Source organism: Microcebus murinus, chromosome 12 (genome assembly GCF_040939455.1).
Source record: "Microcebus murinus isolate Inina chromosome 12, M.murinus_Inina_mat1.0, whole genome shotgun sequence".
NCBI lineage: Eukaryota > Metazoa > Chordata > Mammalia > Primates > Cheirogaleidae > Microcebus > Microcebus murinus.
The window spans coordinates 61636880-61652099 of NC_134115.1; the positions used below are offsets into that span (position 1 = coordinate 61636880).

The window sequence follows — 15220 nt, forward strand, 5'->3', positions numbered from 1 at the left end:
AGGCAGGCTTTTCCAGATAGAAAACCAATGTGAATTGTTGAACAGATCACAGATCCCCTCAACTTGAAAGTCTCTGTTAGAATGATCTCTGCCTAATTTTATCAAGTGTGCCAAGAACAATCAGCTTCTTTCAGAAATCAAAGACAGTATCGCCTATGGATTTTTTAATATCGACAGATCAAAAAGCATACAGCAATCTGTATATATCTCTCAGTTAAGTTTATTGAAACACATGTTTTTCAAATAAATATTTTGAACAGCCCAAATCAATCAAAGCAGTGAGATGACAAAGTGCTGCTTATCTGCACAGCATTAGCTTGTACAGAACATCCAGAAGCCGCCAAAGGTCAACAAGGATGTCTAAAGACACGATGGAGGCTCCAAGGACTCCACAGGCTCAGTCATCTGAACAGCCTCAGAAGCCGGCTTGACCCTTAGAACCTCCGCAAAGCCATCACCAAACCAGCAAGTGACATGCGCTATGTCCACAGTAAAGTAGAAAAGGCGGTCCTGGCAGAGCTTCCGGCGGTACACAGACCGAGGATCGGCTGACAGCACGGCCTCAATGGCACGCTTTGCCTCCTCTGCTGATTGAAAATATTTAAATGATGCCTGGCCAACATCTGCAATGAAAAGAAGACAACTTAATGCAGGTTAAATTTCATTATAAAAAAACTCCAATATGGAATTTGGTTGGTTTCTTAAACATCACTTGAAATGAACAGGGTTTGGAAATCTATTTAGTCCTTACAGAGAATGTTGCCTTCAAATGGTATTTACTGTCATTAGATTTAACTTCCATACCCTCAAATTTTTATTTTACTGAACAAAAAAATCATGGCATTTTTCCTTAGTTTCCTAACTAGGTGAGGTAAGCTTTCATTTTCTGTTAACCAAAATGTTACTTTTCTATACTCAATGTAGACTTTAATTCCTTGTCATTTTCTTCTCAGAACACAGACAAGGAAATGCATGACAGTCCCAGTATTCTCAGAAAGCCACAAGAAAGAGAACTGAACCCACACATACCGAGAATGCTAACTATATAGGCAAGGGAGACTGCAACAGACGGCTGGCGTCACAGCCCCAGTTACAAGTAACACCACATCCCTAAGCAACAAGGACAGGAAAGAGTGCCAGGACAAAAGTGAAATAGATATACTGAGAAAGTTCAATGTCATCAGGAGGGACCCAGCCACTCTGTTCCACTGAAGTGCATATTTCAGGTAAACAGATGCTTACCCTGTCAAGTGGCAAAACTACTTACGTTTGTATCCTTTCTAAGGTATTTTAATTTTTAAAAACAAAGTGTGTACAACAATTTTAAAAAGTAAGTGTGATCTAGTTTTTAGTAACTACACCGTAATATTTATACATCCAAATGAAGACCAGCCCCTTCTAGGAAGGTATGTTTTTAAAAAGTCATCCCTGCTCAAAATATCTCTGGAGTGAGTGGATCTTTACCTTTCTTAAAGTGGATTTGATTTTTATAAACAGTCAAGAATCACTCTGGGCTATATCCAACAAGGCAGTTGGTAAACAGGGCCATGAAGCATAACTTTTGGTAAAAAATAATTGCTATGCTGATAAGATTCCTTTATTGCAAGGCTCAGAAAAAAGAGGAGTTCATCACAATCCTTGGTGACAGCGTTTCTGGTAGAGGCTTCCAGGCCCCTCGACTCCCTGCCTACTCATGCCCCCACCCTTAGCTCAAAGGCTATTTCCTCTGGAAGCCTCCCCACTGTTCCCCACCCACACTCAGTCTGAATTCTTCTCTTCCCGGTGTAGCCCACGCACTCTGCTCAGACCTCTGTTTCAGCACAGACTTCCTTGCATTTCAAGGCCTTTCACCTTTTATAGACTCAGAACTTCCCGAAGTGATTTCTCATTTCTGTACTGGCTCTGAATTCTGCCATTTGTTATCCATCAGCTCCTGTTATAGTTATATTGCATAATTTCTCCTTTTAACATTTTTTTAAAAATCAATAAGACATATTTGAAACACCACAGACACACTGCACTGTAGTTTGAAAACCAAAACTTTCCACAGTAGGTAGCATTCAACAGTAACCACAAGACAGGGGGTAAACATAAAGTATCTATTAGGCAGCACTGCTTTGTTCCACCACAAATCCTTCTATGACTGACCTTCCTCCTCCCATTAACGGTATACAGTGATTAAATGATCTGCATAAACAAAAAATTTTAAATAAAGAGATCAATTTTAAAACAAAAGCTCTACTTAAAAATAAAGCTTTGGGAAAAAACAAGCAGCACAAGCCTCGAGTGGCAGTGCTGCTCACATCCACAGGGCTGTCACATCCAGAGGGGAAGGTTACCAAGGTTGGCATGTCATGGTTAAAACCAGAGCCTGAGCCCTGGCAGGTGGCTGCCTCCATGCAGAAGGTGTGCCTTTGCTTTACTTGCAAAAGGCAACAGTGTGGGTTTGGCTATGGCCCTGACGGGAAGAAATGAGGAACTCTCCAGAGTGAAGTGTGGCATTTGCCACCAGCTCCAACTTTGAGATCTCTTTTCCCCACCAGGAGGACTTCCTTCAGGTTCCACTGAAAAGCCAAACACCCTCCTATCCTCTTCAGTCTCTCCCTTCTTTTAAAGCAGATGAAAATCTAATGTCTATAGTTGTTTAAAACTCTATTTTCTGTATATAAAATGGAAAGCTTCATTGTCTGAATAAGGAATTCCAGCCTGCCTTTGCATGCCACTGAGGTGTGACATCCCGGCAATCACCCAGAGCCCACTCCAGGCAGTGATCTGACTGCAGAGAGGGCTCCCTGTTCTCTGGGGATATCGATGTCAAATTCCTCTGCCTTCCACTGCTCCCAAGATCAAAACTCAAGTCCCTACAGTGGTCTATAAAACCCTGTGCAACTTCACCCCCTCCCTGTAGCCTCTGACCTCAGCTCCTTCCACTCTGCCCTTCCTCAGTCCGCCCTGGCCATGTGACCTCAAACATGCCAGGCACCCTCTGCCTTGGGGCTGTGCAATGGCTGTCCCTCAGGCTGGCATGTCCTTCCCCTGGACAGACTGGCTCACTCCTTTACCTCTTTGGCCTTTGCTTGCGTGTGTCTTCTCAGTGCGGCCTACTCTGGCCACCCATTTAAAACTGTTAACATCCAGTTCCTGCTCTATGCTCTTTTAAATTCCTCCATAACCCTTATCACTTTCTAATTTTTTGCTTTTAGTTTGTCTCTCTCCTCCCCATTAGAATGCAAGCTCCATGAGGGCAGGGATTTGTTTAATCTGTTTTGTTCGCTGATGTATGCCAACGGCCTAGACCAGTTCTGGCACCCAGCAGCTGCTCAGTGGACAACTGTAGAACGAATGAATGAATCTCCCTCTTTATATGGCTATGTTGGCTCTTTACTGAGTTGTAACACAAAGGACAGCTTTCTACCTTTTTGAAATCTGACATCTCCTTGATAACTGGCAACTTCTTCCTGGCATCAATATATCCACCTCTTAACAGCTCCTTCCTTCATCCTAGATTCAATCCTATAGCTTGATATGTGTTTTAGGCTGGGGAAACCAGATAGCATTTGTTAAGAACCACGTGTCAAAGTAAACAGGCTCCTAGTAAGAGCCCTGTGGCCTCTCTTCTGCAGTCACGTGCGTGTCTCTAGTGCTGGACTTTGTGGGGACAGTTCTGAGCTCAGAAGTAATTTCTCTCTTACTCTGGGGCCCTCGAGTGCCCTGTGCCAGAAACTGAGCTATCAGCTATGTGACTGTCAGAATAAAATGCAACATTTCTCTAGTCAGATAGTAAAGCAGATGAGAAGACTTAATGTACCAAAGCATAGAACAAGCAAAATTTTGCTTCTGAATGATGTCTGGAAACTCCAGGAACTCCTGTAACGGGCAGGCAAGGGGCTGTAAATCATGGGCCGCCTCACGAGGCAGCACCATTCTCTGCAAACGCTTCACTGAGCGCCTGTAGCTGTCAAATCAAAGCTGTCATATGATGGTGATGCCCAAATATTAATCTGTATTCCTATGCTTCTTAAAAACAGTCATATCGACAAATACTCCCTATATTAATAACTGCCCTCAGAAATACCAAGCTTGGCTAAATCTCATAAGTAAAAGTTCATCGCTAAGAAACCAAAGGTACCTGTTTCACCTCCTGAGCTGAGCTGTCCAAGGTCCATCTCAGCGTGAGGAGTAAACCGCACTTCTAATGTAGCCACAGGGGCCTTTCTCACCCAGGCAGGAACCATACTGCAGGGGGCTCCATCAGCTGTCCTGGCAGGATGGTGAGGCATGAGCTGGGTCTCTGTACTGCCTCTTTGCAGGACCATGGCTCCCCTTAGCCTCTCATCAATGCCTTCCTCTGAAGAGCTCTTCTCCAGGCAATCTGGGTTAGTCTGCTCTTCTGCCACACTTAGACTTTGATCACTTCTTGATTCCAAACCAGAATCCACTGCTACCTCCCTGTGCTTGGGCGAGGGCTGCTGGATTTTTGCTGTGTCGCTGTGTTTCACATAGCTGTCTTGTGAAGTCCTATCTTCAGGACGTTTAGGTTTCTCCTTAGCGCTATGGTGGGGTTGTGGCTCCTTGAGTCCTGAGAGCTGTCGCTGATCACAACCATCAGTTTTGCCATCAGACCAGGACACAGTTTTTGGTTTATGTTGGTTACTCTGCAAATTAATATCCTCTAAAGGCTCCATCAAATTCTGTGGCGAGTCATAATCAGCTATGTAGGGCTTTATGTCTAGTACAGGTGTGCCATGTATCATGTCAATTCCAGAAAGGTATATAGCTCCACCTATCATGTAAAAAAAAGACCTTCTTAAAAATATGAACAATGAAGAATAGTGCAAATAATAGAATACAATTATAGCTCGAAACCCTCTCTCCAACACCATCTGCTTATGCCTCACTGAGCTTACAATTTTCTCACACATACTTGGTGCCAACATATGCTTTTCTTTCTACCTGGAAACCCACCCTCTTCTTTACTTGTCAAACTCCTACTTGATCTTTGAGACCCTCACAGAATGAGTCTTCTATAAAGCCTTTTTGGCTCTTCCAAACATGAGCATTCTTTTCTACGGTCCCCACAGAGGAGCCTATGTACACACCTTTGCTACAGCCCTTTCCCCATGGTAGGGCAGGAATCTGCTCGGAGCCCCTATCCCTAGACGGTGGGCAGGTCCCCTGAACACGGGGTGGGGCTGAATCATCTTTGCTTCACTGGTGCTTCTACCTCTGTTCCACACACATAACAATCCTCAGTATCTCCCTATGGGAGCAATGAGGGCTTCTGCTGTGGCAAATAGACTCTAAGGTGGTCCCCAGAACCCCCACCTCCTGGTGTTCATGCCTTTGCATAATCCCTCCTTTTGAGCATGCTTGCTTCCAACCAACAGATATAGCAAAAGAGGTGTGATATCCCTCCAGTGGTTGTTTTTATATGACTCCTGCTTGCTGGTGGACTTCCTCAAGAGGCTCTCCTTCAGGCTAGATGCAGTAGGCAGGCATGCAGGGAAAGCCCACATGGCAAGGAACTGCAAGCTGCCTTTAGGAGCGGAGGGCAGCCTCCAACCAACAACCAGCGAGAAGCTAGGGCCCTCAGTCCTCCAACAACATGGAAGTGAATTTGGCCAACAACCTGAGTGAGTTTGGAAGCAGATTTTTCCCTAGTCAAGCCTCCAGATAAGAACTCATTCCAGCTGACAACTGCAGTATAGTGAGACCCTAAACAGAGGACCCAACGAGGCTGTGCCCATCCTCCTGGGCAACAGAAACATAATATTTCAAACACAAAATAAATGTGTGTTGTTTAAATTGATGAGTTTGTGGTAATCTGTTACATAGCAATACAAAACTAATACATCCATCAAGACTCAAACAATTAAGCAGCACATAAGGCACCATTACCAAATACCAAGGACAGGTCTCCTGTTGTCCCACTTAGATAGCTGCTGTCCAGTTCCTGCTTCTGGTACAGTGTCTACTAAACAGATCCTTGGGAAACTGGCCAAACAAGAACCAGAAAACTGCATGTGGTCACATTTGATTCTGTTTCCATTTAAGAAACACATGATTAACATAGGATCCTGATTTCTAAAACACACTTACCGTGAAGGAGCCTAGAACTTTGGAAAGATGATTCTAGAGACTTTTTAAATAAGTATGCCTCACAATGTCTGCAGGAGACAGGAAGACACTGCAGCACAGGTAAGAGTTCATGGGATTCAGAGTCAGACAACCACCTGGCTGGATGCTATTAGAAAATTTATCTATCATGCCTGTAATCCTAGTACTCTGGGAGGCCAAGGCGGGCGGATCATTTGAGCTCAGGAGTTCGAGACCAGCCTGAGCAAGAGTGAGACCTCGTCTCTACCAAAAATAGAAAAAATTAGATGGGCATGGGTGGTGTATAACTGTAGTCCCAGCTACTCGGGAGGCTGAGGCAGAAGGACTGCTTGAGCCCAGGAGTTTGAGGTTGCTGTGAGCTAGGCTGATGCCATGGCACTCTAGCCAGGGCAACAAAGTGAGACTCTGTCTCAAAAAAAAAAAAAAAAAAAAAAAAACAAAGGAAATTTATCTAACATTAAAGAGTCTCAGTTTCTTCATCCATGAAATAGGAACTGCCACCCTATCAAACCCACAGAGCCATCGTGAGATAATGTACATGAATACTCTTTACTAACTGTAAAACACCACACGAACACTAGTAATTGCCATAAAGCTTATGCAGTAATATCTACAATACCACTGTGTCTGTCTTTTGAACTTTTTTATTTTACCTCCCCACCGGAACATTAAGTTCTTTAGGTCAGAGATTTTTATCTGATTTGTTTACTATCTCCAAAGCCTAGAACAATGCCTGGCACACATTCAGTGCTAGAAAATTTGTGTGGGTTGCGTGAATGATCATAAAATGTTCCAGTACAGTTACTCAAGTTGTTTAGCCATTACAAACTGATAAAACTCAAGGTGCATCAGCTACTGAGTTTTTCTGAGAAAATGACCTAAGGCCTAGTTCAGTATAATCCAACGGGGGAGTTCAAGTTCTGAGAAAGAACAAGCAAAATAACCGCTCTCATCTCTTTAGTGCCCAATGGCCTGAAAAGTACTCCTAGAACTTTTATTTCATGAGATCCTCAAAAAAATATCCTGTGGAATCACAGATTGGGCAGGTCCTTCTTCTTGGTCCACTTTACAAACAGTAAGCCAAAACTTGGAATGGCCTTCAACTCCCAGACTACCTGCCATTTCACCTTTTGCCTTTCTAACAAGCGTACTTATTGGGTCAGAGTGATTCCAAAATGGAATGCTTTCCAAAACTACCTAAGTAGGTTACAGATGAACACATAGTTAAAACTAATCTGGTATTCTATACAGACACTTCTACAATCTGACCAGTGTTCGATCCTGTAGTGTGATTCGTCCCTGACTCCTGCCGCACAGCACATCTGACAGCTACGCTGCAGCCATGGCGTATGTCCATTTCCTCAAGCCTGCAAGGAAGGAATGTTATTCCACCACCCTTCGTGCCTACCACATGTGCACGTACAACTAGTCACTGTGTGTTAAATTTGAAAGTATCCAATTATTTTTAATCATTTCGTATTTATTGCATTCCAAGTTAGAGAAAATTTGGTTACTAATTTAATGATTAGAAAATCTATGAGTTATTTTAAAACAATAATATGTTTTGATATATGCAATGATACAACAAACTCTGAGAATCCTGAGAGCTTACTTAAAAGGGTTTTCAGTGCTAACTGTCTTTTAATCACTGTGTTTTCTTCAATGTCTAGTGGTTCTCAGGAGTTAACACTATTGGTACCCATGTGAATAGCAGCCAGTGGTGAATGCTATGTTTATTTTATAAGATTTTTTAGGGTAAGTAAAAAAAGATAAAAGTAGAAATGAAATGGGTTACCTTCTACCTTTTCCAGCTTGGCCAGGGTCAGTCCTATTGCATTGGGACGATGAGGGCTCCTTGTAGAAAACACTCCAGTCTTTGCACCATTCAGCCTAGGAGGCTGCACTTTTGCCTTACAGCTCAAATGACCATTTTTGTGAAAAACAAACAAAATCCTATTGAAAACAAACCAAACCACTGAGTAAGAAAAGAGCACAAGTTATTTTATCTAATGATTTGAGGGGGAAAAAAATGTAATCTCTAAAAAAGAGTAACAAAATAAATGCTTTTGGCTGGGCACAGTGGCTCACGCCTGTAATCCTAGCACTCTGGGAGGCCGAGGCGGGCGGATTGCTCAAGGTCGGGAGTTCGAAACCAGCCTGAGCGAGACCCCGTCTCTACTAAAAATAGAAAGAAATTAATTGACTAACTAAAAGTATATATACAAAAAAAAAAAAAAATTAGCCGGGCATGGTGGTGCATGCCTGTAGTCCCAGCTACTCAGGAGGCTGAGGCAGGAGGATCGCTTGAACCCAGGAGTTTGAGGTTGCTGTGAGCTAGACTGACGCCACGGCACTCACTCTAGCCTGGGCAACAAAAGTGAGACTCTGTCTCAAAAAAAAAAAAAATGCTTTTAAGGGTTTTTTGTTTGTTCATTTTTCAGAGACAAGGTCTTACTCTGTCGCCTAGGCTGGAGTATAGTGGCATAATCACAGCCCACTGCAACCAAAGTCCTGGGCTCAAGAGAGTCTCCCACCTTGGCCTCCCAAGTAGCTGGGACTACAGGCACAAGTCACCATATCCGGCTAATTTTTTACTTTTTTGTAGAGATGGGGTCTCACTACATTGCCCAGACTGTTCTCAAACTCCTGACCTCAAGCAATCCTCCTGCCTCAGTCTCCCAAAGTGCCAGGATTACAGGTGTGAGTCACTATGCCTGGCCTCTAACAGTATTAAACTGTAATTAGTTGGGGAGAAAAAAATACCATTCCCCTTCTTTGAAGGAAGATAGTCTCATATCTATATCCTCTGCACCTAACACAATGACTGGCACATAGGAGGAACTTAATAGATGTTTGTCAAATGCAAGAACAGACAATATTTACAAAGTGTTTGCTGTTCACTGGGCTGTATGCTAGACACTTTTACACTCATTACAAGTAATCTTCTTAACAATCCTAAGAAGTATAATTTACTCCCCATTTTAGGGATTAAGAAACTGAAGCTCAGAAATATTAAACAACTTCAACAGGCTTTCCTAAAAATGATATAAAAGCAAGAAGCCATGAAGAAAACAACGAACAGATTTGAATTCATTAAATCATAAGCTGTATGTATTTAATACTATAAAATGTCAGCCTAAGATAAAATGTTTACTACATATATTGACAATGGTTAATATCTGGTATATAAATTGCTCCTACAAATCACTAAGTAAAGGACAACACAATAAAGGACACTAAGCAAAGAACATGAACAGGTGATTCACCAAAAAATTACAAATAGCTAACAACCATATGAAAAGATGCAGAGCCTCAATAATAATTAAGAAATTAAACTCAAAAACTACTTTTTCTCCATCAAACAAAAGTGTAAAAAATTGACACCATATTGTGTTGGAGAGGGTATAGGAAAAAGATCATTTGCACACACGACTGAATTTTAAGTTGGCTACTTTCAGAGGGTCATTTGGCAATAGCTCCCCAAAATTATAAATATATATACCCTCTGGCCCAATGCATCCACTTCTGATATCCTATCCACAAAAATACACAAGTGGCCAAGAATATGTGTCTAAGAGAGTTTGTCACAGTTTTACTATAATAACAAAATAGCTCAATTTGTGTATGGTACATCTATATTTTGTGAATACACACAGTTATTAAAGCAATCTATACGAGTGTGAATCGACACAGTAGCATCGGTAGCAACTCGTATGTCAAGCCACACTCAACACGTAGTGTCACCGTGGAGGAAGGGGGATTTTTGTCTATTTTTCCAGTATCTTTTCTTGTTTTCATTAGCATGAAAGGACAAGTAAAATGTAAATGCAGAGATGGTACACTAACTTCCAGGGGTAGATTATTATCCACTAACTTAGAGCAACGTTTAAATGGAAAGCTCCATATAATCACACCTCACCCTAACAAAAAACACAAAGATTGTGTTGTTTGTTCTAACAGAAAAATCAAAGGAGGAAGAAGAGAGACGATTTATATTTGCAAAACACGTGAATGTAAACAAGGTCTTCATGTGGGTGAATGTTTCAAAAACTATCACACCATGAAAAATTATAGAGATTAAAATTACTCTTTGAATGTATCAATAATTTGAAATATAAAAAAATCCAAATAAGTTTGTATGAAAAGAAACTCCAGTTTTTTATTCTACTGTCACGCTTTGTAAAATCTGAGATATTTAAAAAATTAAATCCCGAGTAGAATAAAGGAATCAAGAAAAAAGCAAGCGAGTGCAAAGGGTTAATATGCTCAATACGCACATTAATCCTCTTGGAAAGAATCATGCCCTTATCTCGTTTGTTTACAACAATGCCAATAGCATTCTGGGTAACACTGTAGACTCTTCCAATTTGCCTCATGGTATCATCTGTGGGGCATGCCTTTTAGAACAGTATCCATTCCCTTGATGCCTACAATATCACCTTTCTTATAGATTTGCACGTATGTGGTAAAGGAACAATGTCATGTTTTCTAAAAGGCCTAGAGAACATATGTTGGTGTCTCTCCTCTTTCCCTTTGTGTTTGTCATTTTGGCAAATTACTGGAAGTTGGTAGTTTTGACCAAAAGGCTGACTCTATTTCTATATCAACAATGTTTTAACTTAAATAACTCTAGATCTCTAACCAAGATCATACAAACAAGGCCAGAACACCCATGTTCTTTCTAATCTACCCAAAGCCCCAAATTAACATGAAAAATAAACTATTTCAGAATAAACACTTAATTCGAGGTCTCCATCAGTAAAATTAGACCAATTCAGACTGCTGATGTTGAGTGAGGAAGAATGAACAGAGACAGAATTCCAAATGACAGCAAGTAACAGCAGTATAACATGAGCCCCAATATAGGTAATACTTTATATTTAAAGTATCTAGATTTCTAAGGTCTTTTGTCTTTTAGGAGGAGTTGACTTAATTCTACATAGGTCTTAGTTCTGCAATCTTTTTCTGTAAAGGATCAGATGGTAAATATTTTAGGATTTAAAGGCCAACCAACCAGTCACTATTATAACTATTCAACTCTGTCACTGTAGCACAAAAGCAGCCACAGGCAATATATAACAAATGGGCATGACTGTGTTCCCATAAAATTAATTTACAAAAACAGGCAGTGGACCATATTTGATCATGGGCTGTAGTTTACTAAGCCCTGTTCTACAGGACAGAATAATGATGCAGGGGCAGAATTAACAGTCTATAGGCCAGGCACAGTGGCTCACACCTGTAATCCTAGCACTCTGGGAAGTTGAGGTGGGAGGATCGCTTGAGGTCAGGAGCTCAAGACCAGCCTGAGCAAGAGTGAGACCCCATCTCTACCAAAAATAGAAAAAATCAGCCTAGTGTGGTGGCGCACGCCTGTACTACCAGCTACTCGGGAGGCTGAGGCAGGAAGATCACTTGATTCTGGGAGTTTGAGGTTGCTGTGAGCTAGGCTGATGACATGGCATTCTAGCCTGGGCAACAGAGCAAGACTCTGTCTCAAAAAAACGTCCATAATTTCAGCTCAACAGAAGGCATCCTCACAAAGAGAACCAACCGCAAATGGAACATGCCCCCTCAGTGGATCCCAAGCTTCCCTGAAGATGTCTAAATGACGTAGGCACACATGTAGGCACCATGTGCCTGAATGCAGTACAGGAATTCTGTGCAACAGATGAGGGTGGTCTGGATGGCAGACTGTACAGTTGCCTTCACCTGAAGTACTTTACTTAAGGGCAAGTTCTGGCCCAAAGTATTACTTCTAACTATAAAACAACTTACCAAACATGTGAGAACTGTTCTAGGCCCATCAAGGAATGTTCAGGATTATTAAAGATGCTTTTTCTAATCCTCAAACAAGCCCGGGAATGGCTACAAATGGATGGCTGCCTTGGAGTACCATTCTTGGCTGAGAAACAAGATTCCAAGAAGCCTATTGGCTCAGTTAAAAGATTCCCTGCAGAAGAAAATTAGGTAAGAAATCGTTAGTCCAAAGGTCAAACCACGTTCTAAGAAAACATGTTTTCTCTAATGTACTGATTTCCATGGTTTTAAAATCTGCTATGTGTTATGCAACTATAAAAAATGATTTTTTAGCCAGGCATGGTAGTGTGCGCCTGTAGTCCCAGCTTCTTAGGAGGCTGAGGCAGAAGGATCACTTGAGCCCAGGAATTTGGGGTTACAGTGAGCTATGACTGGGCCACTGCACTGCAGCCTGGGCAATAGAGCAAGACCCTGTCTTTAAAAAACAAAACAAAAAATATATATATTTTTTGAGACAGAGTCTCACTTTCTTGCCCAGGTTAGAGTGCCATGACATCAGTCTAACTCACAGCAACCTCAAACTTCCTGGCTCAAGCAATCCTTCTGCCTCAGCCTCCTGAAGAGCTAGGACCACAGGCAAGATTTTTTATAGTATTCATGAATACATATAAATTTCCCATCATTATATACACATAGTAATATACCTTTACATACATTGGAACAGGGGTGGGGAACCTGTAGCCTTCTAAATCATTAAGAGCAGCCTTTTGACTGAATCCAAATTTTATAGAACTTCTATTTTTATTAAAAGATTTTTACTCATCTTTTATATTTTTATTTTGTTTTTAAAATGAATGTATTTAAAATACTAAAGAATAAAATAAGTTTCAACAAAATAATCCTCCTAGATTGACAGGAACAAGTAGAACACAATAAGAGATGACCAGCAAGGAGTGGTTTTTAAAAGCCCTTGTTCAAGCTTTTTCCTCATTTTAACATCACAACTGTATTAACTGTAATAAGTAAAAAAAAAACAGTAAGTTATTAATGCACAGTTTTTCTGTACAATGCTTATGTACAGGTCTTGCTGTGAAACAAAGTTCAGGTCTTTTTCATCTCTGCCTGGACTATTAAATTACCCTTGTTATACTTCCTCTCTCCAATGCAAGTCCTTCCCTTGTCAAAACACAGTAGACCAAACCTCTACACTCCTAGAGTTTCTTGTATTATGTCACTCTCTACCTTTAAACGTTTCATGTTCCCCACTGTTAACAGACTATTTCTTTGTCTGGTGTTCAAGATTCTCCACAATCTGAATCCGATCAAAGATTCCCATCTTCCTGTTCCATCCAACACTTCAGACTTACAGCTCACCAACTCCATGCTTTGTAGACCTCTGAACCCTGGTTTCTGCTCTTCCCTCCCTGTCAAAATATCAGACCTGTAAGCTGGCAGTGTACAACAAATTTTTTACATGAGCACAGTCTTTGACCAGGTATTAGCACTTCTAGGAAATTTAACAAAGTTGAACATTTAGAACAGTACACAAGGATTTCAGTTTCAAGAACTTTTATTTAAAACAATGAAAACTGGCAATAACCTAAATAAATGCTTAACAATCGGGAGCTGTAAGTCTAAATAAATTAGAGCACATCTTCAAAACAAAATAGCATGCAACCTCTTAAAATTAAAATGAAATTGCCATGGAAAGACTTTCATAAAATTTAAATTTTTAAAAAAATTATAAGACAATGGGGTTGCATAGGACCTCATTTTCCTAGTGTGCATGAAATGAAACAAATATGGAAGGTAGACAACAAGATATTGACAGTGGTTTTCTCTAGGTGATGGCAGGCTATTTTAATTTGATCCTTCTAGTTTTAAAACTAATATATTCCGCTCTCCATAAAGAGGTATAAATAAATAGAAACAAACTCATGTCTATTCCATACCCAGTTTAAAACTATTTCCTCCTCTAAACTTTCCTCCTTCTCCCTTTTCATTTCCTACAGCGCAAGACACCTCTCTCTAGTGCCATTTATTAATTCTTAAACGGTATAACAATAGTTGTACACATCCCATGTCCTCCATAGCTGGGAAAACCTCCTTCGCAGCACGTGGCTGTCCTAGCTACTGTGCCAAGACTAGGCAGACAGTACCTGCCCTGTACCAAGAACAGAGCATGCGAGATGACGTCATCCCACGCGACTCACACACATCACATGGCCACCAGAGCACGTGACCCGTGCCTTCGCCGTAGGTAAGAAGATGACGCACGTCAGTTCAAAATATCGCATTTCACCCCAATCTCGGCAATGAAGTCGGCTGCCTGGGCTTAGGCCTCTCCTGAGTGCGGCACCGCCAGTCTCTTAGAAGTTACCTGTTTCCAGAGCCGGCTTCACGCAGCCGCACGGGGTCGCTATGGGCTGAGACCCTGGCTCCTCCAAGCCACGCATGGCTCCTGGTCGCTGAGAGATCTACCCGACCCGTCAAGACTTCCGCTTCCGCTGTCTATGCCTGGCGCCTGCGCAGTAGCCGCACTGGCGGGGTACGGCGACAGCCGGGAGGTCTTATGTGGGCTGTCGAACCCCTGTCTAGTCCCCATTCGTGTCCGGGATCCAGATGGTAGTTGTCTCGGGCTGAGCCCCGGCGGTGGCCCGCCTTCTCAGGGAAGCCTGCGGCTCCGAATGAATACCCGCGCTTTCCGAGGGGCCATCTGTCAATGAATAATTACGTGCAAAGATGTCCCTCTTGAAACATTAATAATAAGCAACATACATGTCTAGCAAATGACCCTAATTTTTAAAGAAAAAAGACGTGTATATGTAATTCCCACAGAGCGGAAGGATCTGACGTTAAGAAACGTTAAGAATTCTCTTTTGGCAGGACGCAGGGGCTCACGCCTGTAATCCTAGGCTTTGGGAGGAGGATCGCTTGAGCCTAGGAGTTTGAGATTGCAGTGAGCTGTGATGCTACTGCACTCTAGCCTCCCGCAAGTGAGCAAGACCCTATCTCAAAAAAAAAAAAAGAAAAGAAAAAAAAATTCTTGGGTGGTGGGAATGCAGAGGTGATTATACTCTGTATGCTGCGATTTTTCCATAATAATGTTTTGTTGGAACTCCAAGTAAACCTTATTTCAAATGTGATGGATGTTATAAGGCAGGCCACACTGTGCTAGGCTTAAGTAATGACTATTTCTTGTGTTCAATACTTCACTGACACTAAAGTGAATGAAGTTTTGAGCGTTAATATGCCAAGTACGTTGAGGGGATTATTGTCATTTATGGGCGGCTCTGAAAAGTTCAGTGCCCAACAGGAATTATTTTCATCCCATGCAAGGACC

The 15220-nt window shown here is 41.7% G+C and overlaps 1 protein-coding gene across 2 annotated transcripts; it reads right to left on the reverse strand.

The window, feature by feature from the left end:
- Positions 1-204: 204 nt before the first annotated feature.
- TRMO (tRNA methyltransferase O) lies at positions 205-14562 on the reverse strand. 2 transcript variants are annotated; one of them, XM_076008860.1, is made up of 5 exons: positions 14258-14562; positions 11896-12070; positions 7913-8070; positions 4139-4783; positions 205-623 (listed from the first exon to the last, which is right to left on the reverse strand). In XM_076008860.1, exons 1-5 carry the CDS (start codon positions 14331-14333, stop codon positions 361-363), a joined length of 1317 nt encoding a protein of 438 aa, XP_075864975.1. In that variant the 5' UTR covers positions 14334-14562; the 3' UTR covers positions 205-360. The 2 variants fall into 2 exon arrangements, with proteins under 2 accessions (XP_075864975.1, XP_012624497.2); XM_012769043.3 differs by having other exon boundaries at positions 4130-4783; positions 14258-14561.
- Between the last annotated feature and the right edge of the window lie 658 nt (positions 14563-15220).

Coding starts and splice junctions, on each gene's coding strand:
- TRMO (XM_012769043.3), bottom strand. CDS start 14,333: ATGCGTGGCTTGGAGGAGCCAGGGTCTCAGCCCATAGCGACCCCGTGC. Junction 12,071..14,257: donor GAAGCCGGCTCTGGAAACAG/GTAACTTCTAAG, acceptor TTTCTTCTGCAG/GGAATCTTTTAACTGAGCCA. Junction 8,071..11,895: donor GAACAGTTCTCACATGTTTG/GTAAGTTGTTTT, acceptor TGTTTTCAATAG/GATTTTGTTTGTTTTTCACA.